We start from the raw sequence: 17,448 nt of genomic DNA, 5'->3' as shown, positions 1-17,448 counted from the left end.
AATATCCTAACAATATGTATTTAAAAAATCTAACGCTTAAGTAATTTTAATTTGCTTGTATTTTTTTTTATTGTGTTTTTCAGATGTAAAGCATCACGGGCAGTAGCCAATGCTGTGCGATATTCCGCGCGGTGTTGCCGGATTTCGGACTCCCCTTTCCCTTCTCGCTCTTCCTCTAGTTGAGATTATTACACATACATTGGCAACATTATTCACAATGTAAATATACTATTCCAGCAAACTCAAAGATTTTGGCTGTGTATCCTAGAAGTATATATAGCAACTGAATAACCTACCTATTAACTTATTCCAGTGGAACTGCTAAACGTTCGTCTTCAACACTACTTTCACTATCGTATATGTCAATTAATATTTCGCCCGTGTCTGAATCTGACTCTTGTAAATTTTTTATTATGAGTTCCAAAAATTGTAAACACAAAAAATAATTCTTCGAGCTTCACTTCGTAGCACTTTTTTTTTTTTTTTTTTTTAAGAAAATTCCACACTTGTGCTCGGTTTCCTTAAAGACATTGTCAACTATAATTTTGGAGAACAAATGAACTACCACGAAAGAAAGCAACCTAGACACTGATGAATTCTGTTTATGCTAGAAGAAGAGAAGTTGCATTCCTACACACACAATCAGCTCCTTTGCTTCCATGTCTGTTCCTATAATAACATACTCTTATACTTGATGTAGGTCTCACAACAACAATCCATCTGATTCGTAAGCAACACGATATGGTCGAGTTTGTTTTGGGTTACAATAATTTATGACACCACTCAGACGCCTGGTGCTTTTGCATCCCTGCTAGAGGAGTAAAGAAGGAGTACGTAATTGGCCACACATACGTAAGGTATTGAAACGAAGAAAAAAATCATACTGCGTTTCTTCTGTCGAATAAGGAAGAATCTTGCATGAAGGCAATTTCAAAACAATATTACGAATGTCCCATACCTTCTGTTCTTCCACATGAGCTCCCGCCGGGAATCAAATATATATATATATATATATATATATATATATATATATATATATATATATATATATATATATATATGAATCAAATTGCAGAGGCTTGTTATTTAATTCGATCGCTTACTATTCTCAAGGGTGTAGAAACGGGGGAAAAGAGGGCCTTGACTTTCCAAACTATTTCCAGCCCCGAAATGAGGTTCATCTAGTATATGTTTAGTAAACTTATTTAATAGTTAATGCAAATTAGGAACGTTTATAATAAAATAAGATTTTTTAAAAAAGAAAAAATCATCAATACAGTTACTGTACCTAATTACAAGGACGCTGATTTCTCTGTAAATTGGGGGGGGGGGGTGCATTCAGATGCAGAAAGCATATATGATGATTTTAAGACAAATTGCATTCAAATTATGCCTAATATTGCACATTTACAAATAAAATGAGGGGCCCTGGCTCCCTCAGTCCCCCCAGGATCTCTCACTACTATATTATTGCATAATAATATCTGAGTTGATATTTTTTCGAGTTTTTTCCTTTTAGTATTTTAACCTACATAAACACAAAGTCGGATAAACAGACTGCTAGAAACAGCATTTGTTTTCTTATGAATAGCTTATTGATTTATCTCTTACAATCCGCTTTACAACTTCAGTACTGTCAAGATCCGTCTTTTGTTAAGGTAGCATCGAGAAAACATAATATGTGTATAGTATACATGGTGAGTTAAAATGCTTTCATATTCTGAAAGAGGTCATTTGTTCTGTTTTTAATGTGTGAAAAGCTTTCCTCCCCCTGAAAGTAATGTTCCCCTAGAACAACCTGTTGGTTACACCCCTGATTATCCTTTAATAAAAGTTGAGTTCCATTTCCAAATCGAAGAAAAATCCACTGGAAATTAGACTGGACTCAAAGCTCGTTTTACTAATTGTTTTATATGGAAACCTTTCAAAGCGTGTATCATGACAACCAGTTGTCATAAAAAGATGTAGTTTTCACGTATGTGTTCGTAATTCTTTTCTCTACTTCGTAAAGTGAGCAGTTAATGTGCTAATACAATATTTCTAATAAGCGCCTCTGCTATTGTCAAGATTCGCAGTAGCGCGAGAAGTCAGATTGCAGAACTGCTTGTCGCGAATTGTCAACACCGCTCAAAGCCAATTGGACGCCGCGTAAAGCCAACTCAAGGCCATGCCGCTTCTCATCTGAAATCTGCTGTAAGTAAAGAGTATAGAGGCAGCGCCAATGTAAGAGTCGTTGCGGGAGATTGTGCGCGGGTCGTAAGAGGCGTGGTTTCTGGCTCCGGCAACCTGGGACGGTGTGGTAGGAAGAAACACGTCTTACGGTTCAGGTTCGAAGTAGAGTGAGGAACTCCTTTCTTCATGTGGTCGTAATGGTCTGCTTGTTTCGCTGGCATGGTGTTAGCAGTACATGTTGGGTGGAATGAAAGTGAAAAGAACATTTTTTTTTGAATGCCGCGGAATAAGGGAAAGAATATCAACCTTTTCTACATTGAAAATTTAGTTTCAATGTTCGGGAGTGAAACTGATAGTGCATTATTTAAAAAAAAAACGGTGAAAAGAAGTGTTGAATGAGTCACTGAATGGTGGGACAAACAGGTCCGTTATCAGAAGGATTGTTATCTCTTTATTTAGTATTACTAAGGCCTTATTCAATGGCTATAGCCTTCTGTAACGTTCTCATTAATATTAGTTTTCATAGTGGCTCAGTGGTTGCATGCTCACTTTCTTGAAAGAACAAAGACGTCCATTCAGAAGGCTCGTAAGTTATAGTTAACCCGGGTTTTAGAGACCTATTGAATGTCTGTAGCCTTCGGTCTCTTTTTCAGATTTTTATTAATATTCTTTTCATTAGTGGCCTAGTGGTAGCATACTAGTAATTGTGAGAACTAAAGTTCTAGTCAGAAGGCTTGTGAAAGTATAGTTAATCGGTTGTTAAGGCCTGTCAAATGCATATAGCCTTCCGTAACTTTTTCGTACATTTGAACTTTCATAGTGGCTCAGTGGTCGCATGCTCAATCCGAGTGAATAGAGATCTTGTTTAGTGGGCTTGTAAATGCCTAAAAATAACGATCTTATAACTTCAATCAAATGGTCTTTTGCCTTTCGTGTATTATTTTTAAATGGCATTTGCATAGTGGCTCAGTGGTAGCATGTTTGTAAAAGTGAAAGTCTAAAAATTTGAAGAATCAGTTGAAGTAGCCATTTCCTTTCTAAAGTTCCAATTGTCTTTTATTAATTTAGACCTGAAACTAGGCTATTACTCCCCGGTGCTTAGACATTCCTTGTTCAAAGTAGTAGTCGAAGGCATTCAAATCAAATTTTGTCCTGAGAGCGTGAATAAGGAGCAAAGTCAGTGAAAAGTCCATAGAAGCTGCCAAACGAGTTAAAACAGGAGGTAGTTTAAAAGACGGAGAGAATTATTCTGCGAGGTGAGTGAATGAATATTTTTTGGTAGTAAATGTGTGGTGTTCAGTTCTCGTATGTGAAGGTTGTCTTAAGTAGAACTCGTTTTGCATTCCGCTTCGCATTATCATTCCATTATTTTTTAACTGAAATGATTTTGGAATTCTTTTTTGAATTGAATAGTAATTATTACAATCGAGTATTCTTCTTTAAAGGAAAAATTTTTATTACTATAAAATTTTTTCTTTACTTTTTCCTTTTCACTAGTATTTAAGTCTCGTTGTTAGATCCTTCAGCTTATCGATTACGACAACTCTTACATTGACGTTTCCGAAAGGTGATTATAGAGAATTAATTTAAGATCCGATTACTTCTCAATATTGTGAATAGATAAATAATGTTACTAGGGTATTCAGAAAGTAACTTTTTCTTGGATTTAAAGACATTAAACAACTTGTTAATCTAAAGCTAGATAATTTGATTTGACTTTAAAAATGAAATTCTAGATTGAATAAAAATTGGATATAACTTTATTGAAATTCATTTTTGAGAATGTTATACAGCAAATGAGCTTCTTCAAACGATTATTTGCTATATAGCTAGTTAATCTGGACTTTGGTTGCAATTGGAAAAAGAAAGTATTAAGAAAGAGAACTAGATTTTGTATAAAGAAACAAATCACAGAGAAGGATTAGACTTATTATATCTTCAACTATTTATTATAAATTATTGTTGGTTATATATATTTAATTTTAAATAATTAATTTGTTGGTTGTTTACGATTGTGTATATGCGTCAATCTAACGCATTGGTGCATATACACAGCCCTCTTTTTGGTTATTTAATAAAATTGTTATTGGAAATTGAATTGTTCTTGTGTTAATATTTTCTGAATTATTATATTGATTTCTGTGTTCTCTTAGAAGAGAAATATTGGGTTTAATGAATAAATATAATTAGTCGTCACACCACTGGAGGACGGTTGAGGTCTTCGCACTACTAGTTCCGTCTTCCTGGGTTTACTGGATTGGAATCGGATTTTTTAAAATCTGAATTCTATGTTGGGTTGTTCTCCAAGGGAACAGGAGCGTTACACATAGTAAACATTAAAATAAAGACACGAAATCGTGTATCAGTTAAAAATGACTTGATAATGTGCGTCACGAAAATTGAACCGGACATTGAGCACTAGCGAAATCACACCATGCTCAGGTATCTCATTAGCTTTCAATATTGATTGTATTTCAATATTCAGGTTTTGTTGCATTTGTATTTTTGCGGTATTTCAATATTCCATTCTCATTAGTTTCATATCGCACCTTTTTAATTCAAATTCGTTTTTAAACAACTCTGCACCTCTTAAAAATGTTTAGTTGACCTATTTTTAGTTGTTACTATTAGAGCAAAACTCAATACTTAAAACTATTTCCGGTATTAGATTCTAATTATATTTATCTCTTCCGCTTATCTTCACGACTTCAATGAAACCCTGTCACGACCTCTGCGACAACCAGGTTGAGAAGCTCTGTCCTAGTGGAACAAATAAGTTGTAAAACATACAGCAATAAGTTTCTTGAATCAAAAAGCGTTCTTGTCAATAAACATCTTTTGTAAAAGCAACCTTATAAAATAGTGACTCAATAGACTGAACAGTTTATGCATTTACATCGTATCAACTATTTCGTGTTTATAGTACAATTATTTAGCTGATGGAGTCTTCTCGTTTATAGTGTAATTGTAACGTCTTGTAGATTTCCTTATAGGTAAATCAGAAACAATATTTCCACAGCAGGTTTATCTCCCAAAATTTCAGATGTTTAAACATTGTTGCAACACAGACACAGGATATTCGCATTACGATTTTCATAAAATTTTTCATTTTTGAATCATTGTGATTTGTAAAAAAAAAAGACTTTCAGTTTTTGGTATTTATTACCTATACTTATATGGCTAGTAAAAAATAAATAATTGTCTTCAGATTATATTCCTTCTTAAGATGATATTAATTTGATATTGCAAATTTTTCAATTTCGATGTCAACTGTTTATAGTGATTAGTTTTACTTTTCTTACAAATTTCATTAAGTGTCTGTCAATCATAAGGTATACTGTATATTCTTGAATAAAGTGGGTTTTGTACCTTCACCGTAGGGTTCTCCAATTGGAGGGTAATAAGTTAATGCAAATCCTTAAACCCGGGTAGTTACAAGCGAAAATGTCTGTTATTTGAATAGGGAAACTATTACAATCATAAGTGTTTTACTATGTAATCATGCAGGAGTCTCTCAATACAAACAATTAATTCATAAACTATCAATGGCTTAGTTCTAATATCACAGTCGACTTGTTCCTCATTGCAGTACTCTGATAATTGCAAAAGATAAAAAATCTATTATATATTGTTACTTGCTAACACATAAATAGTTTCGATAGCCACTATAACAATGAACGAAAAGCAGGATACTGTACTGCTTTCTTCTGATCACCGATTTCCAACCCTTCAATTTATGTAGATAATTTCTAAAATAGTAGAAATAGAAGAACCCTCGGTTTTACAATGCATGCAATACTTCAGTAACACTATTTAACTTAAGTATATTTTCAACGCTTTTTTTAAAAAAATATTATTTTACATTTGTTATAATAACATTATCATTACTTACTATTTTTCTGCTTTGGTTTGTGTCTTATTACTCTGACAGAGTCTTCACCCGTATCTAAAATACATTAATAATTATTGCAAATGTATGTTCTGTATGTTCAAATAAGTACAAGTTTAAATGCTAGTACTGCATTATTACATTTCTTAAAAAATGGATATTTTGTCAAATTTTCCTTCACTTTCCATAACAACCTAAAAAAACTAACGTCTTAAGTTTCATAAGGTCTTTTCTAGTCAAGTTTACCTGTGTTATTTCTCAAAAATTTCCAGTGTTTTAAATATAAGTGAAATAAACAACATTTAAATTATGTTATTTGTCTTGTGCCCTTCGAAAACAGACTATCACCACTAACAAAATATCATTCCACTAACAAAACAATTGGTCTTTACAAGTTGTTAACAAAGATTATATTTTCTTATGATTCAAACAAATGTTTAATGAATCTTATGCAGTCAAAGTGTTTGGCGAAATCAATAATTGCAACTAATGGCTCAAGAGGTTTGCATCACTTAAAGACATAGGAAGAAAATTTACTTACACATTTTCTTCCCTTGCGTTACAAAGATAAGAGTGTCATGTATATTAATGAGGCTTTCCTCGTGAGCCACCACACCGTCTGACAAGAAAAATATACATTCTCGAATCAATTTTAGTTAAATCTTCACTTACCACCTGGTGGTCTTCTTTTCTTTACCACTACGCGCACTGAAAAAGAAAAAAAAATAATCACTTTTATATTTAATACTTTTAATGTTCTGTCCAGGGAACAAACTTTTCTATTAAGCTTATATGATATACTTACGAATAAATGGCAGTACATAGTTCCAATAACATATATTAACATCGCAAATAGAACAAAAATCTATACTTTTTAATAATAAAATGATGATTATTTGGCGATCCTTACAACACAGTTTTGAATAGCTATGTAAGAAAAATATAAAACTAAAGTCTGAAAGAAAAGAAGCGAGAACTCATCGACATATTTATCTCAACTATAGATTAGAGGTGAGGCAGAGTAGAGAAATATATATCTAAACCAATGGTAAAATGAATATGACAGTTGGAGAGATATATTTGACAATTTAGTAATGCCAATTTGTTGATTTAAATCATTCGTTGATTTCTGCCGGGAAGTTATCTTCTACTTTAGAAAACACACCACAAAATATAATTAAGTTAAACATATATAAAAGACATTTTAAATAAAATATCTTTATGTTTCAAATGATACTATGTTACTTGTTGATATATAAAGTTCAAAACATGAAACTCGATATTTTTATGTTCTTTTCCGAAATTTATTAAACATATTTGTTTTACTTTATTAATAACGGTTAATATTAATTGTTATTAACCAATCAAATCTTACGCCGTAAAGTTACGACTTCTGAGAAATGACATCAGATTGCACGCAAGAAATATTAAGAATAATGTGTGTTAACATAAACCAACATATTGAGGTTCATAAGTGTGCAGTATAGTGTTTGAACCGCTGGTCAAAAACGAGTGATTTTCACCCATACAAATTGTTCTCAATTCATTCCGTGCATAACATGCACAGTGTTTGAGGCACAGCTATTTTATTGCACCTTACAAGAAAAAAAAAACACGTTCCACTTTTTTGCACTTGCAGCATCTCCATCTTTTTCCTTACAGTGTATCTTCCTTTTGTTCTGATATAAAATCAGATAGTCTTCCAGCGGGTTTCTGATGTGCCGCGGCAGATAACTCGTCCCCTCATTTATTCCGTGACCTAGTCCTAAGTTTTTGACAAACTATCTTCTTCATATAGAGTTCTTATAATTAGTATTAAATCGAAACACAATATAGGCGTTTATTCCAGAAGTGTTTATCAGTATATAGCGAAAACACAGTGGCGATTTGCGTACATTTCTACTTATGTCATATTCTGCGCACATCTGCATTTGCCGCATCTACCCGTCCCTTCGTCCTGTCGTAAAATCTTATAATTTTAGATTTTCTAATATCACAGTTTCACTGTCAATTTTGTCATGCTGGTGCATTCACGAAAGTAACGCTTCTTCCTTTCTTCATAACGTAAGAAAGATGGGCAATTTTGAAGCTCAGTTTCACTGTTATGAGAATCAGCATGTTGAAAAGTGGCGTCATAGTCTAAATCATCGTCCGAAAAATACAATTCCGACGAGTTTTTGGTCAAATTTCTCGTTTCCTCTACAGTCAATTTCTTTGACATTGTCTACAAAACACAAATTACGAGTGTCCCATCGCAATTTTCAATGATTTTTTTGTTTTGCGAGCACACGGATAGTGCCTGACAGGCACACAACAAAAACGATACCTTCCCGTTCAAAGACAACTCAAGTACGAACTATAGAAATATGAGCAATTGACTCTCGGCAATCGCAAAGGAAGGTACACTGAGGACACAATAGTACATGTCTTTCAACTATTGAAAACACAGAATAATATATTCTACTGCTTGCTGCGAGCTTCTCAGGAACAACCCGTGTACTGAAGGGTTAAAGATTCCGCAATAAACTAGGGGAAATTAATACATCCATGTATGCCTTACGAGGTTCTACTGAAGATACCCTAGATTTTTTCTGGGCAAACCAGTAGCAGTACGATATTGCGCTACTAGGTATCTTGAGGTGCTGGCATTAGGTACTGCACCTCAAAGCTGCTTACATTTGGCACATTCAATTGTGAGTTGTAATTGTGCATGTCAGAATGTGTTTCAGTGCTTCTGCAATTTGTCAAATGGTTGATGTTCAGAAGCAAAAGATTTACAGGTAGTTCTGTGTCAAGTTGAAGAAAACTCCAGCCGAAGCAAACCACATGCTGAAAATAGCATTTAATTAGAGTGAACTCAGTCAAGTAAGAACATTTGAGTGGCAAGCAAAAATGTATCAAAGAAGACCGCGAATCTATGGAAGATGACAAACATTCTGGTCGACAATCAACATGTCCAACTCCCGAAATGATCATGAAAATGTGTTATTTGATTCGCGAAGACAGACAATTCGAGATATTTGTAACAGTTTTCGACTGTCGTACAGTACATGTCAACGAATTATATTAGACGAACTGAACATGAGACGAATTGCAGCGAAGTTTGTCCCTCAGCTTCTCAGTATAGACCAAACAAAACTCAAGATTCAAACCACTGAGCTCCATCAAAGAGTTTGAGAGTGTCCAAACTTCTTATCCACAGTCATTACAAATGATTCTTGGATCTATTCTTATGACCCGCAAACGAAGCAGCAATCATCACAATTTAGGAAACCATCCTCTTCAAGACCGAAAAAAAAAAAAACTCGACAAGTTCTCATCAACATCAATTCGATGCTGATTATATTTTCAAATGATAGAGAATCGTGTATAAGGAGTTTGTTCCACCTGGTAAGAATATCAAAGGGACGTTTCACTACGAGGTTTCGAAGACACTCAGGGAAAGATGCTCGGTGAAAACGGCCAGAACAGTGGCAAACGAGTTATTGTTGCGCCATGACAATGTTCCCGCGCATACCTGGCTTGCTGTGAGAGACTTCCTGGTCAAAAACAACATGGTAACTTGTCACTACACTCCCTTCTTCCCAGACCTCGCCTCCTGCGACTTCTATCTGTTCCCGAAGATGAAACTTCGTTGAAAAGTCGACGTTGTGACTCCATTGAAGACACCCAAGCAGAATCGCAGTAGGGCCTGAACACTTTTCACCCTGCGGATTGAAGGAGTGCTTCCAAAGTGGGAATATCGGTGATTCTTTTGTCTATGGCGGTGAGGACTATTTTTAAGTCGATGGAGATTATTGGGACGTGTGTACAGTTTTCTTATTTTTACAATTGCTTCCTCGAATATTTTGCGTAGCACCTCGTACATCTAAGTATCTACTAATTACTGTAAATAGACAAGTTCAATTCGATATTGAATGAAATACCAAATATACTTTTCCTGAATGAGATAATTCAATACATACCTATAGTAATTTATTGTAGAACATGTAATACTAGCTAGAAATATGACACAAATAAACATGGACAAGGTGAGTCAGAGATGTACTTACATAGAAACAAAGAACTGACTACTATAGCCAAGTTTACAGGTTGAGGATTAGAATCATTTGTACACATCTCATGACGTTGTAACAATCTTTTGTATATATTACAGTTTTCTATGAAAACATTCGCCACTCACGTGTCTGAGATTGACTAAAGTAGAGACCAATGCATTCTTGAGAAAGTTGGAAAGACAATGATCTCCCAACTGAGGAGATTAGTAATGATGCTGAGTGTAAATGTTTTCAACACATCCAATAATGAAATCTTCGTTGATAAGTATGTGATTTCAAATCATCTGGTTTCTCTTTATTTAAGTTAATGTCATCATGTAAGTTAATAACGTCCGAATATAAAATGTCTGACGTTAAAATCTAAGTTAATATTTTATGAAAATAAATGTATTAATTTTATTTTTATTAGATTTTAAAATGCATTATGAAAAGTGAGTTGTCAATCTTAAGTTCCTTCTTCAATTCGCTGCATGCCCTTCGTGGAAAGACTTTCGTAAGACGTAGTGAATGTCACATATTCTTTTCATTGGTTTCTGCTCTGCCTATAGTCAAACCCGTCAAATTGCTAATTAAATTTTATTAAAGCTCTTCGGATTGAAACCTATTTTTTACCAAGTGACCAGTATGGCTATGTATACGTAGTATCCTTAGTATATGAAGTTAGACTAGTATACCCAAGAACTCAACTATGCTCACAGCATTGTTGCTGGAGACCACACGTAGTTGAATCATTTAATGATTACTTTTACAGAAATTTCTCCACTCAGACGGTATCTAATCCTATCCCCGCTCTTGAATCTGTTCGCATTCACCATCCTCGATATATAATTAAATATATAAGTACGAATTTGGAATTAGACACTATTTTACAAAATGCTATTTTGAAGTAATATTTCGGGCATACAAATCTATTACTTACTATTCAATTTCTTCTTCATTGTATCCTGTGCTAAGCGGTTGGCATAACGATGAATTTCAGTTGGATCCACTGAAATATTAAACAGTATTTAAGTAAGTCAGTGTATTATATTGTACCTATTATTCCTTCATTTTTCATGTACAACTTACAGAATTTACTATCACTATTGTTACTATGTAGTAAACATATGCTGCTGCTTACAGAAGATTAAATAACTTATTAATTTCCAAAGTTCTGCAAAATAAAACTGATTAAAGTTGTTCTACTTTAAAATATAATACTTTTAGACTCACCAAACATTTTCATATCAAGGTATTTCTGGATTAACGGTGATAACACACATTGATGTTACTAAGTCAGAAATAAATCATGTAAAGTATGTTAAGTATCAGGACAAACATCATACTATACTAATTATTAAACTAGAAATCAAGCTGAAAATCTTAATGAATAACATCAATGTGTTGTCTTGAGTCAGCGCGTATATGATTGAAACCCAACTAAGTCAACAAGTTATACAAGAACAATACTGAATATTACTATTCAAACCAGATTAAAATAAATTGTCTGTCATATCAGACTATCGAAAAGCTGGAATTAGGTAGAACTCTTAAAACTTATCTTTTATTACCAATTTTTACTTTATGTGCATATTTGGTTAAAGATTGATTTGTTGCTGAAAATATTATTTGTAGAATTATTTACAATTTGTGACATTAGTTCAATATTTATACCTTATTCAACTTACGAATTGTTTAGTGTGATAAAAATATACAAAAGCGGAATTCCTATTACGAAAGAATATTGGAATAAAATACATTATTTATATTACATTGAATTCAAATGTTTTAAATTATTTCCAATTTCTTTTCACAAGTTCATCTATGCACAACGATTCACTTACATCAGTAGTTACTGATGAGATTATCAGCAGATCATATTGACATTTTTAACAGGAAATGACAGTTGAAAATTAAAAACAAAGAATAAAAGAAAAAACAGCATACAAATACATAACAACAATAACGAAATGTACTGTGTGTCCGTGACTAGTAAATAAACGAGAACAAGAATATATTAAGGCTAAGACAATGAAAGAAAAATACAAGGAAAAACATATTTTGATAAAACAAATAATATTAAAAAATCTAATTGTCAGACATAAACCAAACTTTTCTTTTTCTAGCATATATATATATATATATATATATATATATATATATATATATATATATATATAACGGAAGATCTTTTGAAGCATGAAATTCTCGTGTAGTTCTTTATCTGACTGCGGTTTCCAATATAGAGACTACATTACCTCTTCATATTTATTCTTTGAATTAGGAAGGTACTTGCTGTATCATCAAATGGCTGATGCGTTTACCTACTCATTTTATGAAGTTGAGGCTTTCTTTGCCCCACGATCCACTGGATTCTATGGCAATGGTTACAAATTGGTCCTTCTGTGTTACGTTACTCAATTTTCTTCTTTTACCTGTTTCTTTTCCATTTGCTGCATTGCTTACTTGGAGTGAGAAGAAAGGAAGGTTAAAATGGGCGAATGTGCCGGTATATGTAAAATCACAAATCAATGATTTCCCTCTCTTCCATGGTATTAAGGTCATCCTGTATGGTCTTTTAACATCTGTTGTACTATATTCATTTGGCTCCCTTATTGCTGGTATACCTGCTGAAATGAATCTCTCACTATAATGTTATTGACACTTTTGTGCCCGGGGATATTTTCCTCTACTTTTATGCAAGCGAGTTCATACAGTCCTTATTTATCTACTGGCAACTTACATGCCCGATATTTATGAGAATTATAAATATTTGCTGTAAACCCTAACGGAACTGCTATTCGAAAACTCTCATTACTGAGATGAAGGCCTAGAGGGAATAAAGGCAAAGCTCAAGTCAAGCTCCTGTTTTTATGGATGATGCAGCAATTAATTCAGCTGTGTCTTCTAGGCTATCCGAATACTGTAGTGAAATGGAGAAATGTGATTTGAAAATAGGTCCTTGCCGCTTTGATTGCTTTGGTACTTTATTGGGGTAATTGAGAGGCAACTGGCAATGACCAAATGGAAGAGCAATCTTTAACTTCAGAATCGATGTGCAAACTTATATCCTGTTGGAGAAGTGATTGTATTAGACACCGGGAACTATAGAATGATGCTAAGAAAGCAGAAATAGCCAAATCTATGACTCGTCGAACGCCGACTTACAAAATCAAGTGGCAGAGAAGCTTCAGGCCATTTGTTATCTTCAAGGAAGCAATTTAGGATAGATTTAAATTCTTAAAAAGATTTTATGGTGTTATCAAAGGTGAACTTCGCAGAAAATATAGTAATCTTGGAGTAGTATTAGTGTTCTTAATTAATACAATGCAGAATGTGCAGAGATTAATGACAGTGTGAAATACATCTCCAATTTGGCGATCTTTCAATAAATAAATTTTTCATGATGCTGTTGAGACAGCCGTTTCTAGGAGGTAAGCGTTTGGAGGAGTCATTAATTGAATGCCCAGAGGTACCTCACTATGATATAATTGGAATAAGTGAAACGTGGCTGAAAAGCGACAACTATGACACAGAACTCTTTGATGACAGATATTCAGTGTTTAGATGTGATAGAAATCTAAAAGAAACAGGGAAACAAAGGGGAGGGGGAGTGTTACTAGCTGTGCTGAAAAAATATAAAATATTTGCTATAGACTGCTCTGAAATAAGTACGGATTGTATATTAACAAAGATTACAACTGATAAAATGACCATATATGTTTGTATTGTATATTTTGTACCTAATTCAAAGGTAGAGCAGTATGAAGAGGTTTTTCAAGGTATAGAGTCAAAATGTCAGCCAGGTTGCACTATCCTCTTATTTGGTGATTTTAACTTACCAGAAATCACAGGCACAGATTTTAATTTTTTGAATACCTCATCCAAATATCAATGCTTACATAATTTTATGTCGCTGTACAATATAGCATCTTTTAATAATATTAGGAATAATCTTGGGAAAACTTTAGATTTAGTACTTTCGAACTTAGACAGCGTAACAGTCACTAGGGACATATTTCCTTTAGTTAAGGAGGATGTGTACCACCCAGCATTATCCATAACAGTAAAATTAAGCAAATTATTAGGTATAAACAAAAAAAGTAATATCAGCACATATAATTTTAGAAAAGCTAATTTTAGGCAACTCTATTCTGAACTTCAAAATATTGACTGGACATTCCTTAGCTGTTATTCTGAGGTTGATACGGCTACAGAATCATTTTATAATACAATATGTAATATTTTTGATAAGTGCATTCCTCTCAAAAAAGAGGTAAATAGAAAGTACCCGTTTTGGTTTACTAAGAATATAATTAGGAAAATAAAAACAAAAGCCCATCACCACAGGGCAATTAAGCAGAATAGCAGAAATATAGCTTATCACTTCCTAGAATTTAAGAAGTTACGAAATGAACTTAAAAAAGAAATTAGAACAGAATACAGTAACTTCGTTGCGAATACAGAAAACACGTTACAAACTGATCCTTCCCAGCTCTGGACTTTTGTTAAAACTAAGACCCAACACCTTAATTGTAACATGCTGACATACAATAGCCAAGAATTAGTTAGTAATGACGAGATTGCAAATTCATTTGCTACATATTTTCAGTCAGTCTATAATAACGAAGATATCATGGATAGCAGTAATAATAGTAACAGCTCATATGAGACACTGGACAAATTAAGGATTCTAAAAATTGAGATGACTGAAATTAAAAAAGCAATAAGAAAACTGAAGGGGAAAGGAACGATAGGACCTGATGGTATTCCAGATTATATAATAAAGGGATGTGAAGAACACTTTCTACTTCCACTCTATATTTTATTCAATCTAATTATTTCTACTTGTAAATTCCCCAGTAAATGGAAAATAACAAAAGTCTGTCCCATTCCTAAGTCTAATAATGGTAAAGATATTCAAAATTATAGGCCTGTATCAATATTGAGTACTTTTGCTAAAGTTTTTGAATCTATTATTTATAAACGGATTGAAAATCACATAAAACTATCAATTTCAGAATACCAGCATGGTTTCGTCCAGGGTAGATCGACAGTCACAAATCTCAGTGTTCTTAACAATTTTGTAGCAAGAACCCTAGATCAAGGTGGTCAAGTAGATATTATCTACACCGATTTTGCGAAAGCATTTGATAGAGTAAATCACAAGGTACTAATAGAGAAACTTCGTCAATTTAACTTCTCCGCAGAGTTAATTGGGCTGTTCGAATCGTATTTGAGAGACCGAAGGCAGTTCGTTGTATATAAGGGATACAAGTCAACCGAATACTTACAACTATCTGGTGTTCCACAAGGGTCAAATTTGGGTCCACTACTATTTGTAATATTTATAAATGATCTTCCTAGATGTATAACGTATTCCCACAAATTGTTGTATGCCGATGATCTCAAACTTTTTAGATGTATAAATTCCATAAATGACTGTAATCAACTTCAACAAGACATAAATTCAGTGGTGCAATGGTGTCAAAGTAATTTTTTGAATGTAAATATTAGTAAATGTAAAATCATGAGTATTACAAAACGTAAAATACCAGTGCAATTTAAATATTCAATTAGTGAAACTCAACTACCCGTTGTAAGTACTGTCAATGATTTAGGAGTAATGTATGATACGAAATTTACATTTGAACCTCATATTGATAACATAATAAATGAAGCGAACAGAAATCTTGGGTTTATTCTAAGAATTAGTAGGGAGTTTCGTAAACCTGCTACACTTCATAAATTGTATCAAACTTACGTTCGATCCAAACTGGAATACGCGACGCTTGTATGGAACCCAGATACAAAAATTAACTCACTAAAAATAGAAAAAATCCAGTCCAAATTTCTTAGATATCTTGTATATAAGGAAACAAACATTTTCCCAAGAACTGAAAACACTAATTCATTAAATAGGAATTTTAAAACTCTAACCCTCAAACAAAGAAGAACGTTATCTGACATGATATTTTTGTACAAGGTACTTAATAATAAGTTAGACTGCAACGAATTGCTTTCGAGCTTTCAAATAAGCGTTCCAGGCAGGAAAACACGTCCAGAAAACTATAACTTATTTTATTGTGCAAAAGCAAGGACTAATATCCTAAATAAGTCGCCAACATGGAGGATTAGTGCAACCTACAACAGACTCTTAAAAATTACAAATAATATAGATATTTACGCTGATTGCCTCACAAGGTTTAAAAGGGAAATTGTAAATATATTATTTCATGAAAGATGAACACTGTAATTGGGTATAATACCTGTTGTGTTCTGTTTCAATAAATAAATAAATAAATAAATAAATAAAGACTGGATGCATATGCTCTTTCATTGTTCCAGGAAAGCTAACTTCACATTTCGAAAAATTAAGATATAAACCAACTGTAATTGCCTGTGCATAGATCATTTTAATGTATTTAATACTTTATCCGGTTCTCCAGATATGGTTATATCATCTAAGTACCAAACATTCAAATCTGTGTTGGTGTTATTGACAATGGACTGTAAGGTTTCCACAATCTGCTGGACTTAAAGGATCTCTCTACTGTACTCCTCTTTGTGAAATAATGATGTGTTTGCCATAATATAAATTGCTGGACTGAATATAATTCTGATGAACATAGGAATTGATAGACGGGATTTTTTTTACGACTGATAGCATTACGTTCCTATCTATCTCATTAAATGCATTCCTGAAATCAGTTTTTAAGAAAGCTTTACTTTTCTGGTGAGGGTAAGAATAATATATGCTTGCCGTATGCCCTGCTGTTTCGGTTCCATATAGAATCCCCACTTCAACTTAGTGTGGAGACAGAAATCTAAATAGAGGTTGTAATATCTTCTCCACATATTCCCTACTGCAATGGGTCTAATACTCTACTTTTCTTTCTTAGTGCTATTACAGATGATCCAAAGAATATTGGTCTTAATACTTTAGGCATATGTCCTGACATAATCTTAAATAAAAACTAACATATAAACTTAATTAGGTGATCTTTTGAACCTTGTGTATTGTAAAGTATTAAATTGAGAATTGAAGGGCGCATGTTTTTTATATCTCCTGCAGAACTAGAAGGTAAGGATTTAAGCGCTTTCAAAAATTCATTAGATGTGACTCTATTAACACTAGTATTAAAATCTGCTATGTCACATGGCGCAAATCCGCAAGGATGTGCAGGATGTTTCTCCTTTAAAGCTTTCAATGTAGCGGCACCTGTTGGGACTAAGGATCTTCGGAAAAAAGAAGGCGAGCTGTTACATTGTACGTCTCCATCTGCACCTTTAATCTCTATGTGCATGATTAAGATCCCATTGGATTATTTGTTAGTACTTTAGTTGTGT

The 17,448-nt window shown here is 33.4% G+C and overlaps 1 protein-coding gene and 1 long non-coding RNA gene across 3 annotated transcripts in view; one reads left to right on the top strand and one right to left on the bottom strand.

Moving 5' to 3' along the window:
- LOC145683724 (uncharacterized) overlaps positions 1 to 17,448 on the bottom strand; it is a 154,835-nt gene that overhangs the window by 106,243 nt on the left and 31,144 nt on the right. For both annotated transcript variants that reach the window (XM_081755195.1, XM_081755196.1), the window contains 3 exons: positions 11,039 to 11,107; positions 6,734 to 6,769; positions 6,065 to 6,118 (listed from right to left, as the gene is read on the bottom strand). In XM_081755195.1, the coding sequence (XP_081611321.1) occupies positions 6,065 to 6,118; positions 6,734 to 6,769; positions 11,039 to 11,107 (159 nt within the window). The remainder of the gene's footprint in view (positions 1 to 6,064; positions 6,119 to 6,733; positions 6,770 to 11,038; positions 11,108 to 17,448) is intronic.
- Positions 2,319 to 17,448, top strand: part of LOC145683725 (uncharacterized) — a 32,252-nt gene continuing 17,122 nt past the window's right edge. The window contains exon 1 of the long non-coding RNA XR_014131170.1: positions 2,319 to 3,428. This is a non-coding gene — a long non-coding RNA (uncharacterized LOC145683725). The remainder of the gene's footprint in view (positions 3,429 to 17,448) is intronic.

The sequence above is a fragment of the Thermobia domestica genome, chromosome 4 (assembly GCF_964235325.1).
Source record: "Thermobia domestica chromosome 4, izTheDome1.hap1.1, whole genome shotgun sequence".
Lineage (NCBI taxonomy): Eukaryota > Metazoa > Arthropoda > Insecta > Zygentoma > Lepismatidae > Thermobia > Thermobia domestica.
Note: the sequence above shows the minus strand (reverse complement) of the source record. Positions and strands in the feature narration are given on the sequence as shown.